The sequence below is a fragment of the Rissa tridactyla genome, chromosome 1, assembly GCF_028500815.1.
Source record: "Rissa tridactyla isolate bRisTri1 chromosome 1, bRisTri1.patW.cur.20221130, whole genome shotgun sequence".
Classification (NCBI taxonomy): Eukaryota; Metazoa; Chordata; class Aves; order Charadriiformes; family Laridae; genus Rissa; species Rissa tridactyla.
This window is the reverse complement of record NC_071466.1, coordinates 167,698,455-167,723,823: the sequence shown is the minus strand read 5'-3', so window position 1 is coordinate 167,723,823 and position 25,369 is coordinate 167,698,455. Positions and strand designations below refer to the sequence as shown.

Here is a 25,369-nt window from a genome sequence, read left to right as displayed (position 1 = left end):
ACGAAGTGAGGTATTACTGTCTGCAGAAATGATTTGTGATGTAAATAATTATCACAGTAGTAATAACTTGCTACGTCTGTGTAATATTTACACCTGTCATTGATTTCTCATTGATTAAAGACAATCTAAATGCAATTACTTCCCAAAACCTTGAAAGCATTTTCTCACTAAACATGAAAACAGGAGTGGGTGAGTGCGTGTCATCCCTTTTTAGAACAAGCACATGCCTTCCCAGCTCACCCCGTATCTGCTGCCCCCGAGATCCCACCCATCTTGGGCTACTCCACCTATCTGACATCCAGCCTTGCTCTGCTCTGGACCTCCTCTGTTGAGTCCTCCTCCTCCAGGGGTGGCAGCCCAAGCCGCTGCTTCCCCGGGAGGGAGGGAGGGAGTGCGCCTTGGGATGCGCTCCGCTCTCACCCAACAGCAGGGGAAAAGGACACAGCGCTGGTGTGACGCTTCCAAAAGGACAAAAGCAAACGTCAAGAGTGCCCGCTCTGCTTCACAGATGCAGAGCCCCCCCCGTTATGCCTGCGTCAAAGTCAGCGCTCCACTTCGGATGCGTGTTTCAAGCGCTGGGGCAACCTTCTCGTGGTTTTGTTTTCTAGAAGTAAAAATGTTTGAGCTTAAACTGGCGTGTCAGAATACCCTTGTAAGCGTGGGCTGGTGGTGTGTATGACCAAAGAAGTCCAAAGAAGTCAGGCTCTTAAGACTAAGACCAGTTTGGCGATATAGCTAGAATACTTCACGTCCTCATCGCGTATGTGTAAGAAAACCTGTTGAAAGGCTTATAAAGCATGAATGAGGAACCAGGGGGTCGGTATAAATAGTTTTTCAGTACAGTTTTACAGCAACTAAAAAGCAGCTGTGAGATCCAAATTTGAGCTTAATCTAAAGGGCAAGTGAATTTTTATGGTAATTTTTTTCGGGTTTGTGCGTTTGTTTTGGTATATTTGTTTCTAGGCTCCTACTAGAGCCTATTTCTAGGCTACTAACTTTCCAATCATGTTTCGAGCCCCTGCAGAGCAAATGCAAGCCTGCAGGCTTGCCTCCTTACGTCCTGCAGTCTCCTTAGAGTAATTCATAAATCTTTGGTTAATCAGAATTTACCCTCTCCTTCCTCAACCTCTGTAGCTCATAGTTGGAAACAATCCCGCATTGCTTTGAAACTAGGTGGTCCCTTAAAATTCCCGCATGTTTCTGATATAATTTTAAATGAGGTATCTCTTTAGCTAGTCAAGTCTAACTGTTGAGTTTGTGATAAGCCAGAAAGCCATGCGAGACACTTGGAAGTACACTATCTGCCCTTTAACTGTTAAAACACAATTAAAAGGTTAAGCATTTTATTTCATGCCCTACACTAATTTCAGTGTAGTCATGAAGAAATTCCATCCCTTTGTTATCACACTCGTATATTGAGATAGCTTAGGCTAAATTCAGCATCTTTAGCTCATTGTAAGAGCTGCTTATAAAGATGCCAGCTCTGGTCTTTGTTAGGTCAGACAGAAAACAATTCTGCTCCTCCACTGGGATATGCTCTCAGCTGTTAGGACTCCAGTCACAACAGCAAGCTAGCCAAAGTTCCACAGCTTCCCAAATAAAAATGTCTGCCTGATTTGACAGCAATAGTCTCCAAATTGTCTCCCCTTTAACTTAAGGAAACTGGCCAGGACTGAGAAACACCGAGGATGCAGTTTGCCAGTGGAGTAATAAATGAAAGACTAAAGAGACTATTATAAAGTGCCCTGCCTTTGAGCGGAACACTGGCTACGGAATTAAGACCAACAGAGTATAATTGTTAAAAATGTACAGAATAATACTATTTGAAATGGAGTGTGCCTATTAGCAGGACAAGAATATTATTCTAAAGACATCTTAATCGGCTGTTGTGGCAGTAAGATAGTGTACTATATCATCACAGGATTGCCTACAGTGGATATTATTATTGCTAAGGAATACATCAACAGGACAGGGTGTAGTAACGGCTTGGAGAAAAAGCAGACTGTAATACTAGTGGGACTGAGAAAATGCACCATGCAGTGTGGCGTACAAAAAGGTCACTGAGAGACAGGCCCGGAAAGCTCTGAGATAAGAGTGGAGACAAGCCGCGAGTTTGCCACGCAGAGACATAAATCTAGTTGGGATCCTGCATCTCGTCAGAAGGCACTATGATTTACTTTCTTTTGTAGTCTGCAAAATGAAAAAATAGGCCTGCCTGGAGCCTGAAAGCCATTGGAAAAATCTATCTGTTTCTATGGTTAATAAATATTTGAAATATAGCGAAGAAAACAGCACATTCACTGTTCTGTTCAATATTTGAAATGTAAACCGAACCGTAGCTTGTTCATACGTTTCATGCATTGCATACTGCGGTAGAGCCTTGACGAAGAGAATTCTGCAAATGGAGGCAAGGAGGGCTTTAAAATTGTACCTTGTAAAATTTAAAAAAGGTATCTGCAAAACCGTATTTGGAAAAAAACAGAAGTAAGTAAGTTTCGTTCGAGAAATTTCCCACCTGAGCTACTGGGAGAGGAACATGAGGATTAGAGTTGGCACGGATTCTCGCATGGGCTGTACTGGAGAGGTAAGAGCAGGATTCCCTTGGGGACAGGGACGGAAAACCAAACTACAAAAGCTGTCGTGGAAATTCTTCTGAAGGAGTGAGGAGACTATTTGATTTTTTTTTTATTTTTTTTTTTACGTGTGGCACAAAAGGAAGGAAACAGGTCTGCCGCCCCGAAAGATGTGTAGCACAAAAGTTGTAGCCTCCCTGGTCACTGTAGAAGACATTGACCCTTATAGCACCCCATCTAGCTCCTTGGAAAGGGAGCAAAACTTAGGACCACGGTGGTTCTGAGGCTGCTACACGCCTGTTCTTTGCTCGGCAGAGAGCGAAGAGCAAGCTAACACCTTTAAGCAACAATTTCTATGAGATGAGAAATTGAGGTCAGTTGCCGTGGCTGCCACGTAATGTTACAATTCAATGCCCCAGGGCGAGTCTGAGTCAGGATTCTTCAGCCGCTTGAATTCAGCCAACCTATTACAATGGCTAATTGTTCTGGTACATTTTAATTGACTTTTTTCACTGCAGAAGTTGCAGCAGGTGCCGCTTCTTCATTGTGTTTTCATGCTTCTATAAAGCTTCAGGAATATTTTAAGAGAGAGAGTAAGATTTCTGTCTTTTGAGTTATAAAAACTTAAAATATCACTTGCGAAGGAATTTTTTGAAAAACTAACGTTTTGCCTTTTTGGGAAAGCACTTCTAATTTAATGAGGATTTTACAGGTTTTTGCTTCTGGGTGATGATTTTTTTTTTCCTTCTTTAAGATCAATGTCAAATCTGGTCCTTTTTGAAGACTGATTTTACTAAAGAAGCTTCCTTTGGAGCCTCTCAGATGATTGTTGTGAGCTACCCATCACATCGGATGGGTGTCAGTTAGGACACCCTGTGTTCCAGGTACCAAACTTAGAATCTCAGTTGGCAAAAATCAAACAGAATTGGAACCTTATTTGAAAAAAAAAAGTAAAAAATAATTGAAGCAGTATATGGAATCTTAACTTGAAAAATCCCAAACCAGTTTAAAATATCCATCCCCTGAGATGAAATCAGTTGCCTACTTAGTTATAACAAAATCTTTAAGGTCGAACGTTGAGGGTTTCTACTGTAAGAGCCTGACAAGAAGAGGTTACTTATTAGTAACGGGAGTTCTTTGAGATGCAGAGCTGACATACGTACGCATTTTTACTGTTTAGCGTACATATGCTTTATTCCTCCAGACCTCCAAACTTTTACATTTGGGGGGATCTAGAAAGGACATGGATTCGTCTGCGCTTTCCAATGTGATGGCCTTCGTGCATTCAGGGGGGAGAAAGCTCAGCCTGCTAAAGACGGTACGATGAGATCAACACGGCTGGCATTTGCTTGCAACGTCCAGGGACTCCTGGGCTGCACAAGGCTTTCGTGATCAGGCACTCCTGCAACTTAAATCCTTGACCCTCTCTCATTCTGGATTTAAAGCAGTCGTGGAAGGCAAACTCTTCTGAACCCACCCCTCTACTCCCATGTGGTACAGAAAGATATCTTGCACGCAATGGGAGGATGGTAACAAGCCTCCAAAGCGGGCCTTTCAGGCTGTTGCAAAAGCCATCGATGAGATTCATTTGCTCATGAGCTGAAAGCTCCTTGTACCTGAGCGTGCTCCATCTGCCAGGAGCAACTGAAATGGTTTGACACATTCCACCTAATATTCCCCAGAGAGGCGACTGCCTGGGCATGCTGTCTCCGGGTACTGCAAAGGAAAGAAGTTTTCTGTTCTGGAGACATGGGGATGCCACACCGATTGTACCTGGATGATCACATGAACAGAGAAAAAATTTATAAAAAGTCCCCTAATCCCCTGGCAACGAACAGAACTTTGAGACCTGAATGCATGCTTTTTATTCTCTGCTAAGTATGTATACTAGCAGTTTCCAGTTCTTACCCAGCTTAAGTCTGCGCAATGAAGGACAAAAGAATACAGAAAAGAAGAAAAATGTCTTTGTGTTATGCAGAGCATCAGTCGAATCCTTGGCACGAGCAAGAGCAGAAATTGTTCCAATTTATGCTAGTTCTCTTCTATTCATAGGTGCATTGGGCAATGAAGGAATATCTAATGGCAATTACTTTGCATGTCTCCCATATATGAACCGGAATTTGATATAGGAACTGTTATGATGCTTTATTTCCCCAAAGAGAATCCATCACCAGTAGTTTTAGGGCTGCTTTATAAGTGAATGAAAGTGAAGTGGATTTCAAATATTGAGCAATAAATCCTCTTCTTCCCCCAAACCTTGTCCCCTTCAGTATTCTTTAATCAAGTCTGATGTTTTTGCAATATTGATTATAGAATTTTAACTCTGAGTAGAGCAGTTGCATGTACAATCACTCCTAAAAAGCAAGTATCAGTAATGCTGGTAATGAACATGTCACTACACTAAAATGCTTTCCTATCTGCAAAAAAATTGTCCTTACCTACATTTCCTGAGGAACTGCGGGACCTGAGAGAGTGACTTTTTTTCATATCACTGCATATATTTTATTACCTTTACATATATTTTATTACCTTTTTTACACCTTTTTATGGATTTCTACCATTTTAAGCCTTATTTTTGTTAACGTGATTTGACTTCTACCCATTGACAAATGAGTAAGACTGTCTCTATCAGCAAACTGGAAGTGTTAGACTTTCAATAGAAAATTTAATTTAGCGTATGCTTGTGTTCTGAATATCTACCTATTTTTATGAAGCTGGTACTTGCATCAGAAATGCTAGATCCTGAGAAATAAAGCAACACAAAAAGGGAATATTTGAGTAGGTAACACCCTATGGAGGTTTATGTCACAGGAGTAAACTAAGACAGTTAGACATTAAAGTTTCTGTATTGCTTAAAATAGTCGTTTAAAGTGCTTGGGGTATTACATGCTCCTCCTAAGGTAGGGAAAGCGAGCAAAATGTTGTAATTATTCCTGGATCACTATTCTTTCCTTGCCAAGCAAGGAGAAAATGAATTTCATCTGCTATACCTGGGTCTTTGTTTGTGCTTGATTATTAAACCTATAAATGAAACTGCAGTACTTTTTGAAACCATTAAGAAGTATTTAAATGGATCAGGAGAAATAATAACCTCACTCACTCAGTCTCATTTCGGTTGATACACTTATCACTAAAATCTACATAATGTAACATCTTGTGACCAAGGTCTATCTATTTTTAACACAATTTGGAAGTTTTTTCTACTCCCCGTGGACACTAAAATAGCAGCAGAGAAGTTAAACAACAAAAGCACTGAACAAAAACGCTAAAATCCTTTCTAACCTACCTTCCTGTACATCTTGTTATTTAAACTCTCCCACATGCTATCGCTCTGCAGGGTTGACTATTTCCCCAGACAAAATGTCTCAGTTCAGACATATTTTTTTTAAAATTTATTTATAATAGTGTAAGCGTGTTTCAAGAATTCATACACATTATACTATATTAAAATATTTTTTTCTGGAATGATTTAAAATTTTAATAGCGTATTAAATTTCTCTTGTCCTTAGCTCAAATAGCAAGCATTCCTGAACTTTTTGGACAATAAGCCCTCTTCGTCCTAAAAAGTAAAGCCACCACTTATTTCATCACATTTAGCTGAAAACAGTATGACTGATTATTATTTGATATGTATTCATGATTTCTTGAAACACCAGTAGATTGTGCATTACCATCTGAGAAGCATAAATGTAGGAAGAACTTAGTCATTTTCCACCGAAATAACAGGAGCTGTGAGGGCTTTTGCTGAAATAATATTTGTTGAGATTTTTTTAGGCAAGAAGGTTGGAACAATTAAGTAAGAATTAAAGCATTAATTTGTGATTTTCAAAATAAACGCATCTTTTCTGAAAAGGAAAAGGTGCCCCTAAAATCAAATTTCCACCAATTCCATATCTGCATTATTTGTCCAGCTAAAACTCCCACTGACACGTCAGAGAGCAGAGAACAACAGAGGGGCCATCTGATAATAACAATCTGTTGACAGTTACAGGGACAACCTCTTACACAGAAACACAGAAAGGACAATGCTCTGCACAGATCTCTGTTACCACAGATGTTTCAAGTCTTTAAGATTCAGTGTGGTAGCCAAATATGCCCAGGACCTCTTTGAGATGTGCAATTAGCTATCTGTGTGGTCTCTTCTTTGTCAGATCTCTGGTTAAAGTAAACACAAAACTTTTCATACATTCTCTCCACATTTGCAGAGGAAGCTTCAGTTTGTCCAGTTTAACCAATACAATGTCAAAAAGACTAAACCATATTTAGAGACATATTTGAGTTATCGGGACTGATCCAGCTTAACACGGAAACACTACAAGTCATGGAACAGAAATCTGAAGAAATCACTTACTGTGGTAACATCTGACCTCTGGTCCAAAAAGCAGCCCACATCTGCTTCATGAAGGTGGGATGCGTCCAGGCTCAAAGGGCCGCCACAAGAAATTGTCCAACCCTCTCACCCCTTGCTGGCTGGCACGGGATGGGCCCACGAGGGTAGAAAGCGTCACCAAACCCGTCCTTCCCTGACTACGCAGCCACTACAACATAGTCGAAAACGCAGGACGCCCTGCAAACTTAGTTTAAGCTAGTTCCTGAGTCTACCACTTGGCAGGATTGAGCACTGTATATAACGCACATTGACCAGTTCTGATTTGTTTATTTGGCGTGCGCTGAGATTTCAGAATGGGTGGCCAAACCTGCTTGTTACAAACTTCTTGGAAGGCTATAGCCTAGGTTAGAAGAACTACATGTCAAGACTTGCATGAAAGGCCACTTGCTAAGTTTACGGTCAACAGCTGAGATCGCAGAGGTGAGTTATTTCAGATGGGAAATGCAATAATATCAAAGAAAATCTTTGCTCTTCTCCAGAAATGCTCTTTTACTATCCCATAGCAGATTAGCCTTTTCATGTGGTTAATGAATAATACCTTCCATTAATCACCATATACCCTGAACATTTTTTAATAGAATTAAAGAACTATTACAAAGAACTATTAAATGAAATATCTTCTATAAACTGACCACATCAAACGCAGTGAATACATGGCAGTAGTGGTGATTAGTCTTCAAGTCTTTAGTGATGTACGCAAATGTAGAAAGGTCTTCAGGGTCTTGTGCAGCACAGGAAATGTTACGGATTTCATGTTCAGCAATAATATTCTGTTTAAAAAAAATATTTTCAATCAATTTAGGAATTAAATGTAAAAGAGCCATAAAAGGGGTGTTTTTTAGATTTGCATTTATATTAACCTGCTGTGCTGAAGTAATTCAGAAGTTTCTTAATAAGACGAGATTTAATACACCACACGTGTGAACTTACACATGTCACTGGAATTTTGACTCTCTCCAATGATATATAAAATTGGCAGGAAACAATTACATTCTAGAGTCTTCCCTATGAGTCCACTTGGGTTTTGTACAGTTTATTCAGTATCCTATGACAAAGAAACATCTTTCCTGGCATACAGATGTAAATACAGTTTCAAAGCACTATATGAGCATCTTATGATGCTGCTGGTTTTCTGTATCATGATCACCACATCACACCGTTTCAGACTACTGATAGAGAGGAGCCGGTGAAAGCCAACAGGCTCGATATCCAGGTTTTGCACATGTCATTTGACACATTTCAGCTATACTTTTTCAAGAGCAAAAAAACACCAAACCACTTAAAATTGAAACCCTGAGCTCTTGAAAGGCTTCTGTTTTGTAAAAAAAAAAAGGTAACCACAGAAGGGTCTGGTAAGTTTTCTCCACTTACTGACAACAGCATCCTGTAAGAGAGATGTAGAAAAATTAAACCATTCATGCACCGAGCAACACTACTTGCAACAGCCAATGTAAGCTCTAGCATACTATTGAGACAGAGGTGGGGCATGTCTGTCCGATGAAATAAAAAAAAAAAGCTGTCTTAAAGCTTTGGAGAAAAATATGAATATTCATTACATAAATTGCTGATATGTAATTATTGTGTTCAGGCCAAAGGAACCATGAAGCCAGAGAAGACGACACTGCAGAGTGGCTTATGATTAGGCCTTGTTTCAGCAACACACACATTTCAAATGGTTTACTTAAACAGAAGAATGATTCATTGAATATGAATTTACTTAGCAGTTAATTTATCTACTTTTCTAAATTGTGGCCCTGCTGGCTGTAGCTCTGGCTTTTCCACAAAACCGCCCAAAGAGCACAAGCCTGCTGCAGCATGACATCGCTATTGCACCACAGAACACGTCACAGCTGTCGTGTCCCGGTCCCTCCCAGAGCCACCGTTTGCTGCTGCCTCGGTGGCATCTGTCCAAGTGGAAACAATCTGTGAGCAGCTCTGCTTTTCCCGCTCCCTTGTCTTTTACTTCCCACCTCCTCTCCTCCCCCTCTTTTTTTTTTTCTTTTTTTTTTTTTTTTGTCCCCGAGAACGGGAAATATATGCAACTAAGTCACTTAAGATGCTTTGCCGTATCTTCTTTCATTCGCTAAGTGGCAACTCTCCCCTTTGCATGTAGGTGTCAAGTTTTCAAAAAGACATATTGATATATCTAATTGAAGAAATCATGGCTTAGGAAAAATCTTAATAAAAAGCATTCCGGATTTCAAATTATGGAAAACCCAAGATAAGGAAACTGTTACTGAAGAAATGAAATAATCCTCTTACTCTTAAATTGTTGCAACATACTTGATTATTTCTGTTTAATGCATTATTCATAAAAATGACAAAACCAGTACTTATGTTTCAATATATGCCAATTTATAATGACATGTACAATCTCTGCTTAAGAATCATTGACTTTTTAGGTTACTTTAAGCATTTTATTTGCTTTGTTCTCAAATTGATAATTTTTACCCTCAATAAAGATTTTGATGAGAATTACAATTATACCAAAACCAGGGATTTAGATATCCACAGATATAGCTGTAATATACTGCCATTGATGTAGGATTGGCAACATTGTAATTTAGAAGGCAGAAAGAATTAAAGCTTGGAAGGTCTTCAAATCACGTGAAATACTTATGCCAAATCATGAGCCACAAAGTAATCACCTAAAGTTATGCAATGTATGTGAAGAGAGCTCTGCTATGCTGAAACTTTTCTGAGGTGACTTGGGGTTGACACAGGGCTTTGCACTTGAGTCAAAACTAATGGAGATTATTTTAATGTTTTAACGTTCATAGAGTCATGGAATGGTTACAGTTGGAAGGAACCTTAAAGATCATCTAGTTCCAACCCTCCTGCCATAGGCTGGGACACCTCCCGCTAGACCAGGTTGCTCAAAGCCCCATCCAGCCTGGCCTTGAACACTTCCAGGGATGGGGCATCCACAACTTCCCTGAGCAGCCTGTTCCAGTGCCTCACCACCCTCACAGTAAAGAATTTCTTCCCAATACCTAATCTAAATCTATGCTCTTTAAGTTTAAAACTGTTACCCCTTGTCCTGTCACTACACTCCCTGATAAAAAGTCCCTCTCCTGAAACCCTCTTTAGGTACTGTAAGGCTGTCTTCTCTTCTCCAGGCTGAACAGCCCCAGCTCTCTCAGCCTGTCTTCACAGGAGAGGTGCTCCAGCCCTCTGATCATCTTCGTGGCCCTCCTCTGGACCTGCTCCAACAGGCCCATGTCCTTCTTACGTTGGGGGCCCCAGAGCTGGATGCAGTAGGGTCTCTTTAAACCAAGTGAAGTTTAGAAACATATTCATACCAAGTTTGTTTTGAATAAAATGAGCTATAGCTAAAATAAACCTGGATGAAAACTAGTAGTGAAATTGAGCTTCTATAGGATACCCTCTCTGATCACCACTCAAAATTAAACATGTTTTCAGTGCAGGTGTTTACTGTTTCCTAGGGTCACTACTCCAGTAGACCCACAGTCTTATTCTGTGGAAATGACAAGTTTAGGAACCAGCTTGCTGTTCTGGGTACACTCCTTAGGCATTGGCTGACACTGTACAGTTGTCATTCTAAAATTTGTCACTCTGTCAAGAGAAATCTCCGGTGCTTCCAAAAAAGAAGTCAGTTCTGGTTCTGCCAAGGAAATACCTTTGAGAGATCAGGCTTCTGCTAAGCAGCCTTCCTTTTGCTTGCCTACCTCGTGGCAGACAATCCCCCTCCTGGCAGAAATCATCCAGAAGTTAGGGTTAGCTGCGACCCGCGAGAAAATCCTGCAAGTCTGCTTTTTCCTAAGCAGCAATTTCTTTCTGGCCTCACTTGCAAAGAAATGGTGTCATGTCAAAGTGGTGTCATGCCAAGCTTCAAGGCGCCACTGAAATAGCTGTCATGGAACGAGGTCAGGGCCCCTTTGTCACCTGAAGCTTTGCCGGCTACGACTCGGAATACAAATTCTTAGCTTGGTGGCAGAAAGGAAAAGGATGAACAGCCATGAGAGCTGAGTTTTCAAGCACATAGCTGCTAGATATTTTTGATATTAAAAAGTATGCATTTATTGCTAAGTGGTGCCCAGCGCTGTCAACTAGAAGCTCATATGGAAGCGGTACAAGTCTGAATAGGGTCTCACCTTAGTGCTAATCTGTTTTGGGTCTTGAAGGAATTGGGTACAGCACACTGTGGACAAGGATGATAACAACGCTCCTGGGAGAGTTGCAGGCTATTACCTGGTTTTTACAGAAGGGAAAGGCAGTGCAGATTTTGAACTGGAGAGAAAGCAATCTACCACTTGAGAAAAAACACAGGACTGTGGCATTATTTACCTCCATCAAATACATCTATTGCACTACTAGGTATGAGATTTCAGTGGGAAAGGTCTAGAGCCACCTAATGCAATTTGCCAAACTTCTTTCAAGTTTCCTTCTTACACGAGATTACATGCGCTGTGCGAAGAGATATTGGAAGCTCCTTTTGTTCTCCTGATTTTTTTTTTTTTTTAAAAACTTAAGGACATCGCAGTTACATCCTTTATACTACAGGGAAGATTTAAGAGCTGAAAACAGTCTTATCCAGGTTAGAATTAACAGCAGTGCAATGCCCTGATTTATGCCCTGCACATCAGAGAACATAAAGGAAACGAGGGTTTTAGAAGCTCAATTTTGAATCACTGGAAGAAAAAGGAGCTGACAGGAATCCCTGGCCTCCCTGCTCTGGCGAATAGCCAGACTTGACATAATAGTAATTTCACCTCCGTTTTTCTTTCCTGCTGTCTTCTAACCCTAGATGTGGCTTCCAGACTCTAGCAGAAGTTCACAAATCTGCTTTCGTTCCTTCACTTAAAACCCATTTCTAGTTAAACACCTTTAAAATCTGACTGACTTGGCAAGTTTGATGGATACGTGTTTAGATGTATCGTGTAGTCTGAATGTTCAGCAACACAAAGCAGTTATCTACATTATTAACCTGGTCAGGTAGCTGGGTTGTCAGATTTATTTTTTATATTGCTTAGTCAATTTTAGTCACATAACAGGAAAGATAATTTCTTTTCTATTCATATGCAAGCATCATTATGGACTGCATTTTTTTGCCATTTTAGACATCTGAAGAAGAGAAATTCATGCATTACTTTACTCCTGCTTACAGCGCATTTTACTTTGGCTAAGCAATAACCCATTGCTCTATCCATCACTGGGTTCTCTGATCTCTCAGTTTCTGCTTTTTTTCTTTTTTAAAGATGTCGGGTGCATTTAAAAATGTAAGAAACGAAGCACAGGGGCATTGCCACACAGGAAGATGAAAAACATATGGAATAACAACTGTTAAGAAGCTGCTGCAGTTTAGGGAGTCAAATGGTTAGTCCCAGGGAAACAGTTCTCAGAGAGGCTCTGACATTTGAGAAGGTCATTCACGGCTCATGCTTCTTATTCTTACAATGGCTGGCCCTGCATAAAACCTTGCATCTTTATTGTTTGTTGAGACATCTTTGATTTTTTTCCCCCAAAATTTATACTAATGAACAAATATATATATAAAGTGCATATTTAAGGAACTGTGCAGGGAACAATACGGTAAAGAATTCCACAGAGGCTCCCTGCCAAATGTCTTTTGTGATAAGCTTGCCTTTTAATGGCAGAAGGTTGGACACAATGTTCTCTAAATGAGCCATTAAAGCTGCTTCACTTGTCCTCCAGACTGAGATTCTGGAGAATGACAATAAGATTACATCCATTTTGGAGATAAGAGAAAAAAGAGAGGAAAACACAAAGTGCAACTCTGTCCCCTCTCTGGCCTAGTGCTCTTAGAGAGCCAGCCTCTTAGGTATTCCTATTTGTGAGAAATAAAAGCTAATATTGAACAATTGGACATACCTTATTCGTTGCATCAATAAATTTGACTCCCTTGTAAGAGACAGACAGGACAATGGTTGGTACTTTCTTCATTTGTTCTGTAGACTTCTGAAATCAAAATGAAGATGTTGTTAGAGTTGCGTTGCATTGCAAGAACAGTGCTCTTTCTGTTCTTCTTCTGACAAAATACCTAAGTTAAACAAAAGGTTACTTATCCAAATATTTGACTTTTTCTTGAGCTGACTATGCTTTGGGCTTTTGAAACAGCTGCCTTGTAGTTACAAGACTAAAAAGAGCTTTACAGTTTGTTGTGAGGACAGTAAAAATTCTCCTTTTTCCTAGTACAATGGGAAGAGAATGCTGTACGTTTGTCAGGCTCAAAAAGGCCACTCATGCAATCAGGGGTTTCCTAAAACGTGTGTGTTTAAGACGTTTACCTGATATGCCCCATTGATCGCTGCCTCACCTCCTCTCTTCCTGCCCTTCCTGGCTGTAAAAACCAACAGCGCGGTACTTCTCGTACTACTGTTTCTTTGCTGCAATTAGTTGCTATTTAGAAATATTTTGCTCTCTTGCCTTCTTGCAGTTGTATTTGTGACATAAGGTACGGCTGCGGCCCTCCAGGCCTGCCAGTCAATCTGTCAGTCCAACGTCGTACCTTGTCACGTCTGACCGTCTCCTTTTCCTCGACTGCAGCTGCCACTGGAAGCTGCTTTACACATGAATTAGCACGGAGGCGGCTTATTCTGCATTCCCTCAGTGCCAGCTTCTCCTGCCTACCGTTCGTGTCTTCTTATAAGGCTATTTTTCCTTTTATGCTAGTCTACTTCTGCGTACCTTCAACGTGATGTACACAGCAAAGATATTTCCTGCCGGACAGACTGGGCAAATATTTGGGATAGATTTAAGTTCTCTGCAGAAAAACCTGTTGATTAGTTTACAGATTAAATTTACTAAAAAAACACCACCCACCCCACCCCCCCAAAATACGGCGTAATAGTTCATAGCTGCTTTGAATTCTTTTAAGGTGGAAGGCAATGACGGACAAGACTCTTCTGTACAACACTACTTTAGAGAAATAATGTAGGCAAAGTTCAGAGAACAGTCACTCATGGTAGTATCTGGAAACAACCATAGAGCTCAAGCAAACATTTTCTTGAGAGGAAAGAGTAAGTTCAGCTACAGCTAAAGATGAAGAAATATCAGCACATGGAATGAGAGTGTAAACACACTGGAAGGCCTAGAATAGGCACCTAGGAAGACCATTAGAGCAGCTGAACAAAAATAGCAGTGGCGGCTTTGTATTCTTCAAGAAAAAGAAAATAGCACAGATATAAGCTTGAAAACAGACTGTATCTGAAAAAAAAAAAGTGCTTGAAAAATAGGAGATGGTAAAAAAAAAATCGGTGATAAGAGCAAAACAGAGAAAAGCTGAAAAGAAAAAAACCCTGTAATCAAGTCCCCTTATCAGATCTTCTTCCTTCCACAATCAAATGAGACTCCATTTTTGCCAGTATAAAATTCAAAGCTACGGATCCAGCTACGTTCCGCAATTAGTATCCCATACCATGAAGGCTAAAACCTCTAATTAAAGTCTCAAGGAGAGCCCCACCCATCTGCGTAATGGAGGGGACTGGTGCATCTCTCAGTATCAAATGACAAGAGACTCAAGATGACAATCAAGCGTCAATTTATCCTGGAGAAAGCTTCTTTCACCCAGAAGGTTAGGCACTTTTAAAAGATGAAAGCTTAAATGGTAAAGCATCTTGAAGAATCTAACACAATCGGAAGGAAGACGCTAATCTGATTTGCACAGCTCTCAGCTGAGTGGAGAAAGAAACACTATCCCTGCCAAAAGCGGAGCGAATACATACCTCTGCGTGTGCGTGCGTGCGTGTCTCTATAACAGATCTCAAATGAGTCTTTTCGTAAAATTCAATTTCAATGCACAGAAAGCATGACAGTGACTGTACAGAAGCAGCAGTACATACATCTATCAGAATAACAAGCAATATACCCCGCATATGCTCACATCCAGACAAAATATTCACAATATGACAACATCACTTTAATCATCTGGCAGCCCAGCAATCATACGACTTTCGTCCTTCCTTTCTATCCCGACAGCTACTCTCAGGAGCTCTTTGTCTCCCATTTTGATTATTGTAATTATCTCCTTCCTCGCCTCCTTAGCAGCAAAATTCCTCTTCTCCTCCAACACGCTATACGAACACGGCTACTAAGTTAATTTATTTTAGCTTTTTGGTCTAATTTGCACTATCTTCCATTTGCCATAAAGGTGAAGCTTCCTGTTGGCAAGGCCACGTTGTACTAACCGTCTGGGAGTCCTCTTTCATCTAGACCAGTAGTTTGTAATTTAATCATCTTCCTTATCTGCTCCACACTCACCTGGGTTTGTCTAGAGCAGACTTGATCTTTAGTATTTAATCGAGGTCGTGAACTGCCAGAGGACTGTATCTGAGCGAAATAGCTCATGAAGATACTATTAAATTATATCTGGCAAATTAGGAAATGAATCAGAGACTGACGGACATCTGTAATTTATTAAGCCAAACTGTCTCAGCTGGTAAGGAGCAGTGGATGTCTCTTATCAGCTTGCAAACCATACAAACCCCAGGATTTGTGCAAAGGTGTTCTGGAAGACTGTAGTCTCCAGCGTAGAAACATGATTTTGGGAAACAATTCTGCACTTGTACCCCCATTGCCACAACCAGCTGGGCAGTGGAATAAATTGCTTGGTTATTATGACAGTGCTATCGTGAAAAACACACAGCTCTATTCTCCCCCACCACACTCAGCTCCCAGCGATACAGTAACTGAAGCCCACCATATAATTATTACTTCCAAGCAGCTTCCAGACTTCAACAGTTTTGAGTTGTCATGGTGAGCTCCTACTATTTGCTTATTGTTCCTTTCTTTTTAATGGAGGAGGTGGCTGCCAGGATGTGTAACGTGAGTTGTCAGAGGTACAATATGAATACCACTCGCTCAGGCACAGTAACTGCTTTGGCTCTAAATCCTAGGATGTTGAGATGAAGTCCCTCGGCTTTCATGGTCAGACATTTCACACCTCTGTGCAGGCCAAATGGGCATCTCTGCCTGTGCCTGTGCCCAAAATCTGAGAAGACGGTGGGACACAGGAGTCAATATTCCCTTTCCTTAGGCTTTTCAGGTTCTAGACACCGTATCAACTCTGTGAGGACATGATGAGATGACAAAATACTCTTGTCCATCTGGTGCCTCTATGGGAAGCATATGGACTTGAGCCCAAAGTTATAGGAGCCACAGCTGAAGGCTGGCATTGGATGTCATGTGCATGCTGACATATGGTCTAATGCTCCAAGGCACGTTCATACCATGGTAGCAAGGTTAGATTTTATCTCATGTAGAAGCAATCAGAGTGACAGGACCCTGTCTTTGGGCAAGTGCTCACTAGCCTGGAACTGGTCATAGTTCCTACAAACTCCATTGTTTGTGACTGCAACTTCGGCTCTTTGTTTTAATAAACTTCTTTAGGAGAATCATCTGGATGCACAGCAAGCATATTCTAGGCTCATTGCCATTGCCTGTCTCTGATCGGCTGGTCATCTACATAAGGACAGATGTGCATGCCCTGCCTCCTCAGGTGCGCTCCTCCTGCCGCAGGAGTCTCAATGCCGCAGAGTCTCCGTGCCAGAGACACTGAGCTTTGGTCCCACTTCTGAAATACTTCCTACGGGAAGTAGGCCATGTGTTACTCGAGAACCATAAAGCAGGTTTGACTGCAGACACAGGAAGATGAACAAAAGCATCACCATCCCAAGTCTAATGTGACATTTGTTCAGCTTCCCTAGACCCCTCCAAAAGACATACAACCTCTTTTTCTTCAGAATGAAAAATAGCAGGAATGGTAGTCTCTCCTGTATTTCCAAGCTGCTTCATCCCCTCAGCACCCAGAATGGAGATCCGTGTAGTGGAAGGAGGTGGAGGGCATCTTCTCCATAATCGCCTAGTTATTGAAGTGCTTGCTTTTTACAATAAAGGTCTGGATTTAAGATCCTTCTGAGTTTGCATCTGAACCCGCTGCTGCCCTTACGCAGGACAGTGCCAAAACCCTGAACAGCCTCGGACAGGGCTACTCCCAATTCCTCCTTTTGAAAGGGGTGCAAGAGCAGTGGTGCCAGAGGGAGAGAGTGAGAGAGCAAGCTTGCTTCTGATCTTGTTTACGAATTTTCTTTAATTTCACTGAAAAAACCCACCACACTCACAAGCAGACTAAACAGATTTCCATAGTATAATACTACAAACTGTCTTCAGTGGGTAAAGTATTTCCACCTGTATTTTGATTTTGAGTCAAAGGCTGTGCAGAACTGCTAGACTTTTATTTAGAATATAAACTAAAATCCAACTAATTTGAGATCCACCCAGCCAGTGTACCTAACAAATCAAGATAATTAACGATGGTTTAAGAGGCAGAAGACTTTGTTCTATGAATAAAGCAATGTAAACTAGCTGTTTATTTTAAAAAGTAACTACATGCAAATACCAAACCTATAACCCTAAAGGGCCTTTAACCCTTTCAAGGCAGGATTGTCCTGCACTAACTTGTTCTGTGCAGCATGGAGAGCAGTAATCCAACACTTTTGAATACTCCCGCAGTGTATAAAACATGGTACCTCTGTGCACATACACACACACAAAGCAGGTGAATGAGAAACTCAGGAGCACATGTAGAATTGCATCCGAGTAAGATGCTCACGCATTTGCTTGATATACTGTAGCACACGGTGTAATCCAGCCCACTCTCAAAATGCTTTCATCTCATCTATTTATTTCCTGCCAAGAGGAAATGGGATACACTGGTACTTCTACTTTGCCACGTTGACCACTTTCACGTACTTATATATACATTTATAACTGGATTACTCAGCTTTCACACAGTGGCCAAAATGAAACCATGTTCATTTTTAGGTTTTACCGCATATGTAATTATACTCGATCTTGCAAATACACAGCAGAAAGACATTATTCAACTATGCCAAGTCACTAACAATTCCATACATAAATTTTGAGTACAAGTTTATGAGTCTGTAAAATCTTAAGATTTTATCTTGGCTTTTTACTTTTGCAAATGAATCTGCTAATTCTGTCTTATATTGTTTTTTAATAGCTATCTGAGGACTGTAGCTGGCAATTTTACTATTCAATTAGGTACCGGAATCCAATTCACTATGACAATCTGAACATTTTCCCATATTGGTAGCAACTACTAATTCCCAATGGCATCAAACTGCACATGTCAAAATATGTATCGGCACCACTTACTGTCATACCCATAAGTCTGTTACTTATTTAGGCTTATGAAGCCTTATTAAACAGTTCCTTTTAAGTGAATCACTTTGACAATATCATGCATGAGATGAAATTGAAATAAAAAGTAAAAGTTCACGTTTGACCAGTTAGTTTTGCAGCTAATTTTGAAACTACAATCCGCCTTGTAACAAATATTTACAAAATTCTTTCAGTCCAAAAAGGCTTAAAAATGCATCACCGACATAATTTCATACCTCTTGGAATAAGACAGCATCTGTAATCCCTGTGGTACAAGACTGTTTACTTCTCTACAATTAGTGGATGCCTCCAAGCTACATCATTAATATGAACATTGCACTGGGGATGCACCTGCAACTCATTTACTTGAGAATGAGTTTTTTGCTTTTGCAGTATCTGTACACACTCTGCTGCTGCTGAAAGGGCAGCGCATCTTTCCTGCCCCTTGGATTCCTTTCAGTCACAGAGTTCAAGGGCGTACAATGCTCTGAAGAACACGGGATGGCATAATGTGGATGTGCCTAAGGACTGAACATCTTTACGACCTCCCACCACCTCCTTCTTTGAGTAATATACATGTGCCTGTTCCGCTGCAGCCCTCCCAAAGCAGTGGCCACCTGTGAGAGTCAGAGCTGCAAGTCCCAAGAGAACAGAGACTGAAGAATCTAAATTCTCAAATACAGTATTTGATCCTGACATGGTACTGACCTGGCTAGTTTCACTAGAAGGAACAAGGAGGACGCCTCTACTTTTGGAGGAGAAATGAGATGGACATTGAAAAGTAGAAAGGGTTTAGTAGAAATGAGGAGACTGCCATCTATACCCAGGTCCTCCTTTTTTATGCAAGAATAAATCAGGAAGGAATGCTCCAGAACCTGACTATTTTCAGTGAAAGAGTCAACTCTACTTCATCTTCGTCTTCCTCTGTGGAGATGAGAGAAGTGGATTTTGTAGCAATTCTCACTTTGACATTTTGGTCTTAAGTCAGCAAGATATTTAAACACCTGCTTTGTGAATAGAATTATGTTGCTGGTTCCCCAGAACTTTGACTTGAAATCTAAGAACCTCTTTTCTAACAAGGAAACATTTACGCAAGATACATAATATTCAGGAAGGTGGCGGGATCCAAGAACAAAATCTAAGTTCCCTACTGCTGCAGTAAATATCTGATTGGTTCAGCCTGTGCAATTGGTGTATGCAACATCAGCGATTAAACGTTACTGCAAGGAAAGAGTCTGCCTTGCTGCTGTGCTCATGCCAGTAAGTATAAAACCATCTCCTTCCTACCTGGTCAGGGAATTCAGATGTGTAAATGCCACCCAGAGTCCACTATAGAGAAGAAGTCTCTTCCTAGCTCCAATTAAACTTTATTCCCTTTCTTTGTTTTGATGTAAACACATGTTATTCTGGCTTCCTGTTCCTATGGTGATTTGAAGTGAAGGCAGTAATCTGACTGAAAACACAACTTGTAGTGTTTCCTATTCCACGTTGAAAGAGATGAAAGCTCTTAAGTTCTTGAAGGCATCTCTCAAATATAATTAATAAATCTATTCTGGCCAGGACAGCAAGATTTAATCTTCAAGTAGCAAAGGTCAGTTTACAGCAGGTGGGGAATGGAGATAAGGAGACAGTGCTGTCGACTGCAGAGAGAGTTTGTGAGAGAAAATAGCTGTAAACAAATAGGAAACCATAAAATATAAATCCATCCTTGGAATGCAAATACGTGATGGAAAAATAAAATACAATCCTTCTAACAGGCACAGTTCTTGCCAAATATCCCTAATTTTGGATGGCTGCAAGAATCTGCAATTTGGGTGGGAACAAAGAGCATGTATAACCTTGACCCCCATGCTGAGCTCTATCTAGTGCATCTGCATGATTTTCCCCAAACAAATCCGTCATCCGCCCTGCTGGAGCACACTGCTGCACAGCGCTGAGAAACACAGGGGATAGCCAAGAAGAGTTATTAAGACAGAGGTTCCCAGGTTTTGGGGTTTTTTTGTTTGTTTGTTTGTTTTTACATCATAGAAGATTTAGGATGTCCCCTCACTCTAAAGCTATAAGGGAAGGAGGCTGCTGTAAGCCCCTCTGTGGAGAGAGGCGAGGGATATCTGCATGACACTTCCCTTGAGAACCAAAACCATCAATTACCATAACTGAAAGCACAGGAAGCATCTACAACTACCAGGGAGGGACCTGCAGTCAGCAAACATGTCATTTTTTGTTGTTTCTCTGCGTCTGTGAATGATTAAGATCAAGACACTTTTTTTCACTGATAGGCTTCTTTCGTCCTTGTGCATCTGCTGACTGGAAGACATCCAGTAACTAACAACACTTTTTTGAGCAGCATTAGGTTAAAGGTGGAGAAGCTAAAGCCACATTGACAGAAAAATTCGGTACCTAATTTTCAGACATTCTCCTTAAAAACCACTATGTGGCTGATTCCAGAAAGATTAAAAAATTGCAGGGACGGACCTCAATATCTTACAAGGTTATAAGTGATGTACCTCCGCCCAGTACGTTTCAGATTGCAGCATGCTATAGATTTCAAATATATAAATGGTAAAAAAAAAATCCCTAAAAATTAAAAAATGTTGCTCTATCACGTTAGTACAACCCTACGTAAAAATCTTAATGACTTCAAACACACTGGACAAGTGGACAGAATTCAGTACCTGAGAAGCAGTCAAATGATATATTTGCTCTTCACTTATTTTTTGTAAGTGAAATGTCCGTTTCAGTACATTTAAAGTAAAACGTAACTACAAAAGAAGCCACATTTCCAGTGACAACCCAGTGGTACTTAAATACAATAATGAACATCACAGCAAAACTTCAGGATGACTTAGGACAACCTGGACTCCCAATTCATAGGCACCAACATTCAGAATAAAACCAGAGAGAAAAAGTTTTGGAAAAAGATACATTTTTCCCACTGGGAAACTTACGCTAAAACAACAATCTGTTCCCATTAAGTCAACGTTTTTTGCCTCTGACTTGAATAGGAATATGATTAAAAGGACTACATAGAAAGAATAGATGAAATCCTGATTAAAAACTGTTTTATTCAAATCTCTTTGCAATAAAACCCCCTCAAACCAGAAAAAAACGCAACATTCTCACAGCTTGATGGTTTCAAAACAGAAAGTAAAAAACAAAGGCATATAAACCCCATCACCGTATTATGCAAGTGCCCTGTATGGCACTATAGACTACTAGTGCGACTTGATTTTTATGGAAAATTTGTACTTTAAATTAAATTTGTTTTCAAACACTTAATTTTTCTGGTATACAGTTTCAATTTGCCCAATTTATTAATTAAAAAAAAAAACTTAAAATGGCTATAAATTATTTAGAGTGACTTTTTTTTCGATGTTAAGCTTCCAAGTTCAGCCAAATAACTTACTGAAGTTGTCACATGCTACTAAGGTGCCAGATTCTGCCCTAAGATCTGCACAGGCATACGCCTAAATAACTGAACTGCTAAGTCTGACAGTTTGAAAACTGGATTGGAAGAAGGCTTGCAGCCTCAATTAACTCCCCAGAACACGTGTATGTGACTGTAGGTCCCTCTGTGTCAAGTCGTTGGGTTTGGTTTTCTTTAGAGGAGTTTAAGCCCAGGTAAGGAATGATTAGCATGTAATTAGCTGAAAAGCCAGAGATCTTCAGGCAATCTAGTAAGCGTGAATTACTGCCAGCCCTTAGCTAAAACAGCTTGTACAAAAGCCTGTGTGCTGCACATACGTAACCAATAGGAAATGGTTGTCTGATTGCATGAATTTTACACATCTTCCAGTTTTCTAATTGATCCAAATGCTACGTCTAGTCCTCTGAGGCGTCTTGCATAAAAGACTTAAGATCCATAGAATTAAGGATTTTACTCGTTCGTCTATGTAATTTCCCACCTTCGGTAGATCACCAAACAATTATATTCTTCATTAATTAATCATGCCAGACCACAATATGCTTGTCGTCTCTATGAACAGGTGCATTCTTATTATAACAACGATTGGGAATAAATCACGTAGCTGGCCTGTGGCTTGTTATGAGTTTCCAGCGGCAGTGTGTTTGTTGGAGATAGACTGAGCCTGGTTGTAATTTTCTACAAACCAATATCAGGCCAAAGAGCCACAGGAAAACATATTCTCACCAGTTCAAAGGAAACCTAACTGCTTTTCCACCATCAGGCAAAACTGAATTAGTTCCCTTTTCATCCTTCAACCAATCAGCATGTAACCCACAATAAATGGGAATGCTCCTGTGAGTAAAGGCATCCCTAGGGTTACGTGACTGTAAACCATTTGGAAAAAACAATGGGTTTGGTAACATGTTAATGTATTTATTAATACATATTTTCATGTAGTAAATTCCACCTAGATTACCATATATGAGCTATAAATTCTTTTTACAAATGCAAAGCGATATGGGCACATTTAAAGTGTGGGGAAAGCACTTTGAAACAGACTCAAAGATTCAAGAGAAAACATAACTTTTTTTTTTTCTTAGATGCAACATGCAAAATAAAATCTACCTTTAAATTTTGATATTACTTGAAATTAAGACAAAAGGTAGAACAGCATTCCTACTGAATGTCAACGTAAACACAAGGGCAAAGGAAAACAAATGGGTAACAGAACATTGTAAATGCAAAAAGGGCACAGTACGAGTAATCACTAGATAATATAATTTAATATTACAATATCAGAGAAAGGAAGAGTTTTACTAACTTACTTACCCTCATTTTTGCACATGCATCCTGTGTTGACTCTGTGCCTCTTAACTCTTTTACCAGCATAGAACCTAAATACTAAAATAAAAATACATTAAACTTCATTTAAATAAAACTCCAGAACAAACATCTGCAGAAATGCACTAAAACTGCCCAAAAAACCCATAGTAGTAGCAGTCAACTTAATGTATAGCTTCAGAGGTTTTTTTTCACTCTGCAGTTCTCAGATAAATCATTTAAACCAGTGTGTTAATCAACCTATGAAACAGGAATGCACAGCAACAAGTGTAACGGAGCCCTTGAAATGGTATCTGAAAGCCTTCCAGCTTATCACCTTGGTCCACTCAAACGACAAGCAAATACTCCAGATTCCATCTTAAAAATGCCATTTGATTTAAAAAAATGGAGAATCTGCCTTTTTTTTTTTTTAGCTGCCATCTGCCAAACTCACATTGCTATGTGTGCAACCACGTGGACGTGAAGGCCAGCAGCGATGTTAACCTCTGGATACTCAATATGTAACTAATTTATGTGCAAATATATAACAGAGCCCGATGTCAGCAAACAGAGAAAATAAATCTGAACTGAAAACTAGTTTAAACCATTATTTCTTCCTAAGGAAAAGCTGACCCTGAACTATCGTGTTGAAGCCTTTCCTGATCAGAAGGAGGGCTGGGTGCGAGGAAGCAGCAGGGTGCTGGTGCTGGGTCCTGGCTCAGCTCGCTGAAAGCCACCTCAGAGGAGCCTGCTCACCTCCGTGGGTCCACAAGGCAGCAAGTGCCTCACTGACACGTCCCGTTTTCTACCCGCCTCTTCCTCACTATGTCACTTGCTGGCACATGCAGTTTGAGCCCTCCCGCACCCTGACAGCAGGCTCTGCTCCTCTGGATTTGTTCCTCTGCGGTCTCGGTACCTCTCTACACCGCGTCTGAATGGCGCTGCTCCTCCAGGGATGGAGCTGGCAGCATCATCCCTGTCGTTCTCGCCTAGCAGCAAGCGGTCTTGTTACTGCTAACGGGGTTGCGCAAGAGCCACGCTCTGCATTTCTCCTATAGACACTACAGGCGTGTGCATTTCTGGATGTGCACACGTTCGTATAGCTCCCTGCACACAGGACGTTTCTGTATCTCTCTATGGTGTCACATGCAAGCCTGGCTTAACGGGGGAAAGAGGACAGCAAGCCACCCCTTGTCTTCTCCTCCCCAGGCACAGAGATGTCCCTCTTTGCATTCGCACTGCAGCGCAATGCCATGGCTTCTCAAGTCTTCAGTTCTAAGTGAGCAGCGTGGGAGGTGAAGAGAAGTCATGCCGCTGGTGAGAACAGGGTAGGTGAGCAGCCCACCACCGCTCCCTGACCCCTTTCATTTTACCACACCGGCTCCCCCTGGAAACAGCCTAAGCTGACCAAACCAGACAGCGAACCAGCTTCATCTTAAATGAAAACCTATCAAAAATAACTTCAGTTACAGCCGAACACAAGCTGGAACTGAAGAGAAAGTGTACTGGTTCAACTCTCTGGCCTCCTGACCTAAAGTAAGATATTTTCTCTAAAGCCTTCACTTCACACTGTGTATCACAGGAGTCTCTGACCTGCAAGAAAATGCATAAATATTTCAATGTAGGCAGTAGCCAACATGGTAATTAGTGAGAAACATTTTATAGGGCATTATAAATGGAAGGGTGAGCAACACCAACAGTACCAGATAAACACAAGCAGAAAGGAACGGATGAAGGGCATTGCTGGAGGACTGCAGATGTGAAAGATTCATAAACCAAGCAGCTGTGAGTCCAGCTGGGGGCTCAATGGTGACATGAATAGGCCTTTGGGCATTAATTTGATGGGACAGCTTGATATCGCCCTTGCAGAAGAACAACAAATTTAAAGCAAGCTCTGAAATTAGAAAATTAAACAGAAGTGTATTTAGTTGAACTGTGTCTTTTTCTGTATCCTGCTGTCTGACACCTTTAGTATCCTTAGCCTTCTCTGGGAAGGATGCAATTCATTTCTTCAATTTTTTGTATTTTGTTATTTTTTTATAGACTATGGCACAACAAATTGGTATTTCCTTGATAGCTACCAGTTGGTCAGGCATCAGGGAAAAAGCAGCAGTGCTTTTGAGCTCACGGCAGAACAAGAGGAAGAAAGAGAAGAGACAAGCAGCTTCTGTCCCATTTGCACAGCAGCAAGAAGCCTCAGCTGCAGGCATTCAGAAATGCTTCCCAGGATGGACTGTGGGATAGACAAACAAATCACAGAGGTACCGTCCAATTTAGTTGTCAGAAAAATCTGTAATTCTAGAAGGGAATTTTGCTTTCCTTTGACTCGCTGTACTTTTGGAAATGTTCCTTCTCAAAGGCTCAGAGCATGCGGGAGCAATGCAGAGGACAGCCAACAGATCAACTGAGTGATGTGGCATACAATTAAAGCTGCCCCTCCTATAACTTCCAAGCCAGGTTTTTACTCCGCAAAGCTGAGGTCATTACAGCTCAGGGAGCTGAGACAGTGCAGTGACG

General features: G+C 40.8%; 1 protein-coding gene across 1 annotated transcript in view; it reads right to left on the bottom strand.

The window, feature by feature from the left end:
* The window catches only part of ANKS1B (ankyrin repeat and sterile alpha motif domain containing 1B), a 449,659-nt gene that overhangs the window by 1,514 nt on the left and 422,776 nt on the right, over positions 1-25,369 (bottom strand). The window contains exons 22-24 of the mRNA XM_054199351.1: positions 22,850-22,933; positions 12,817-12,903; positions 7,596-7,733 (exon numbers count right to left, since the gene is read on the bottom strand). Coding sequence (XP_054055326.1) covers positions 7,596-7,733; positions 12,817-12,903; positions 22,850-22,933 — 309 coding nt within the window. The remainder of the gene's footprint in view (positions 1-7,595; positions 7,734-12,816; positions 12,904-22,849; positions 22,934-25,369) is intronic.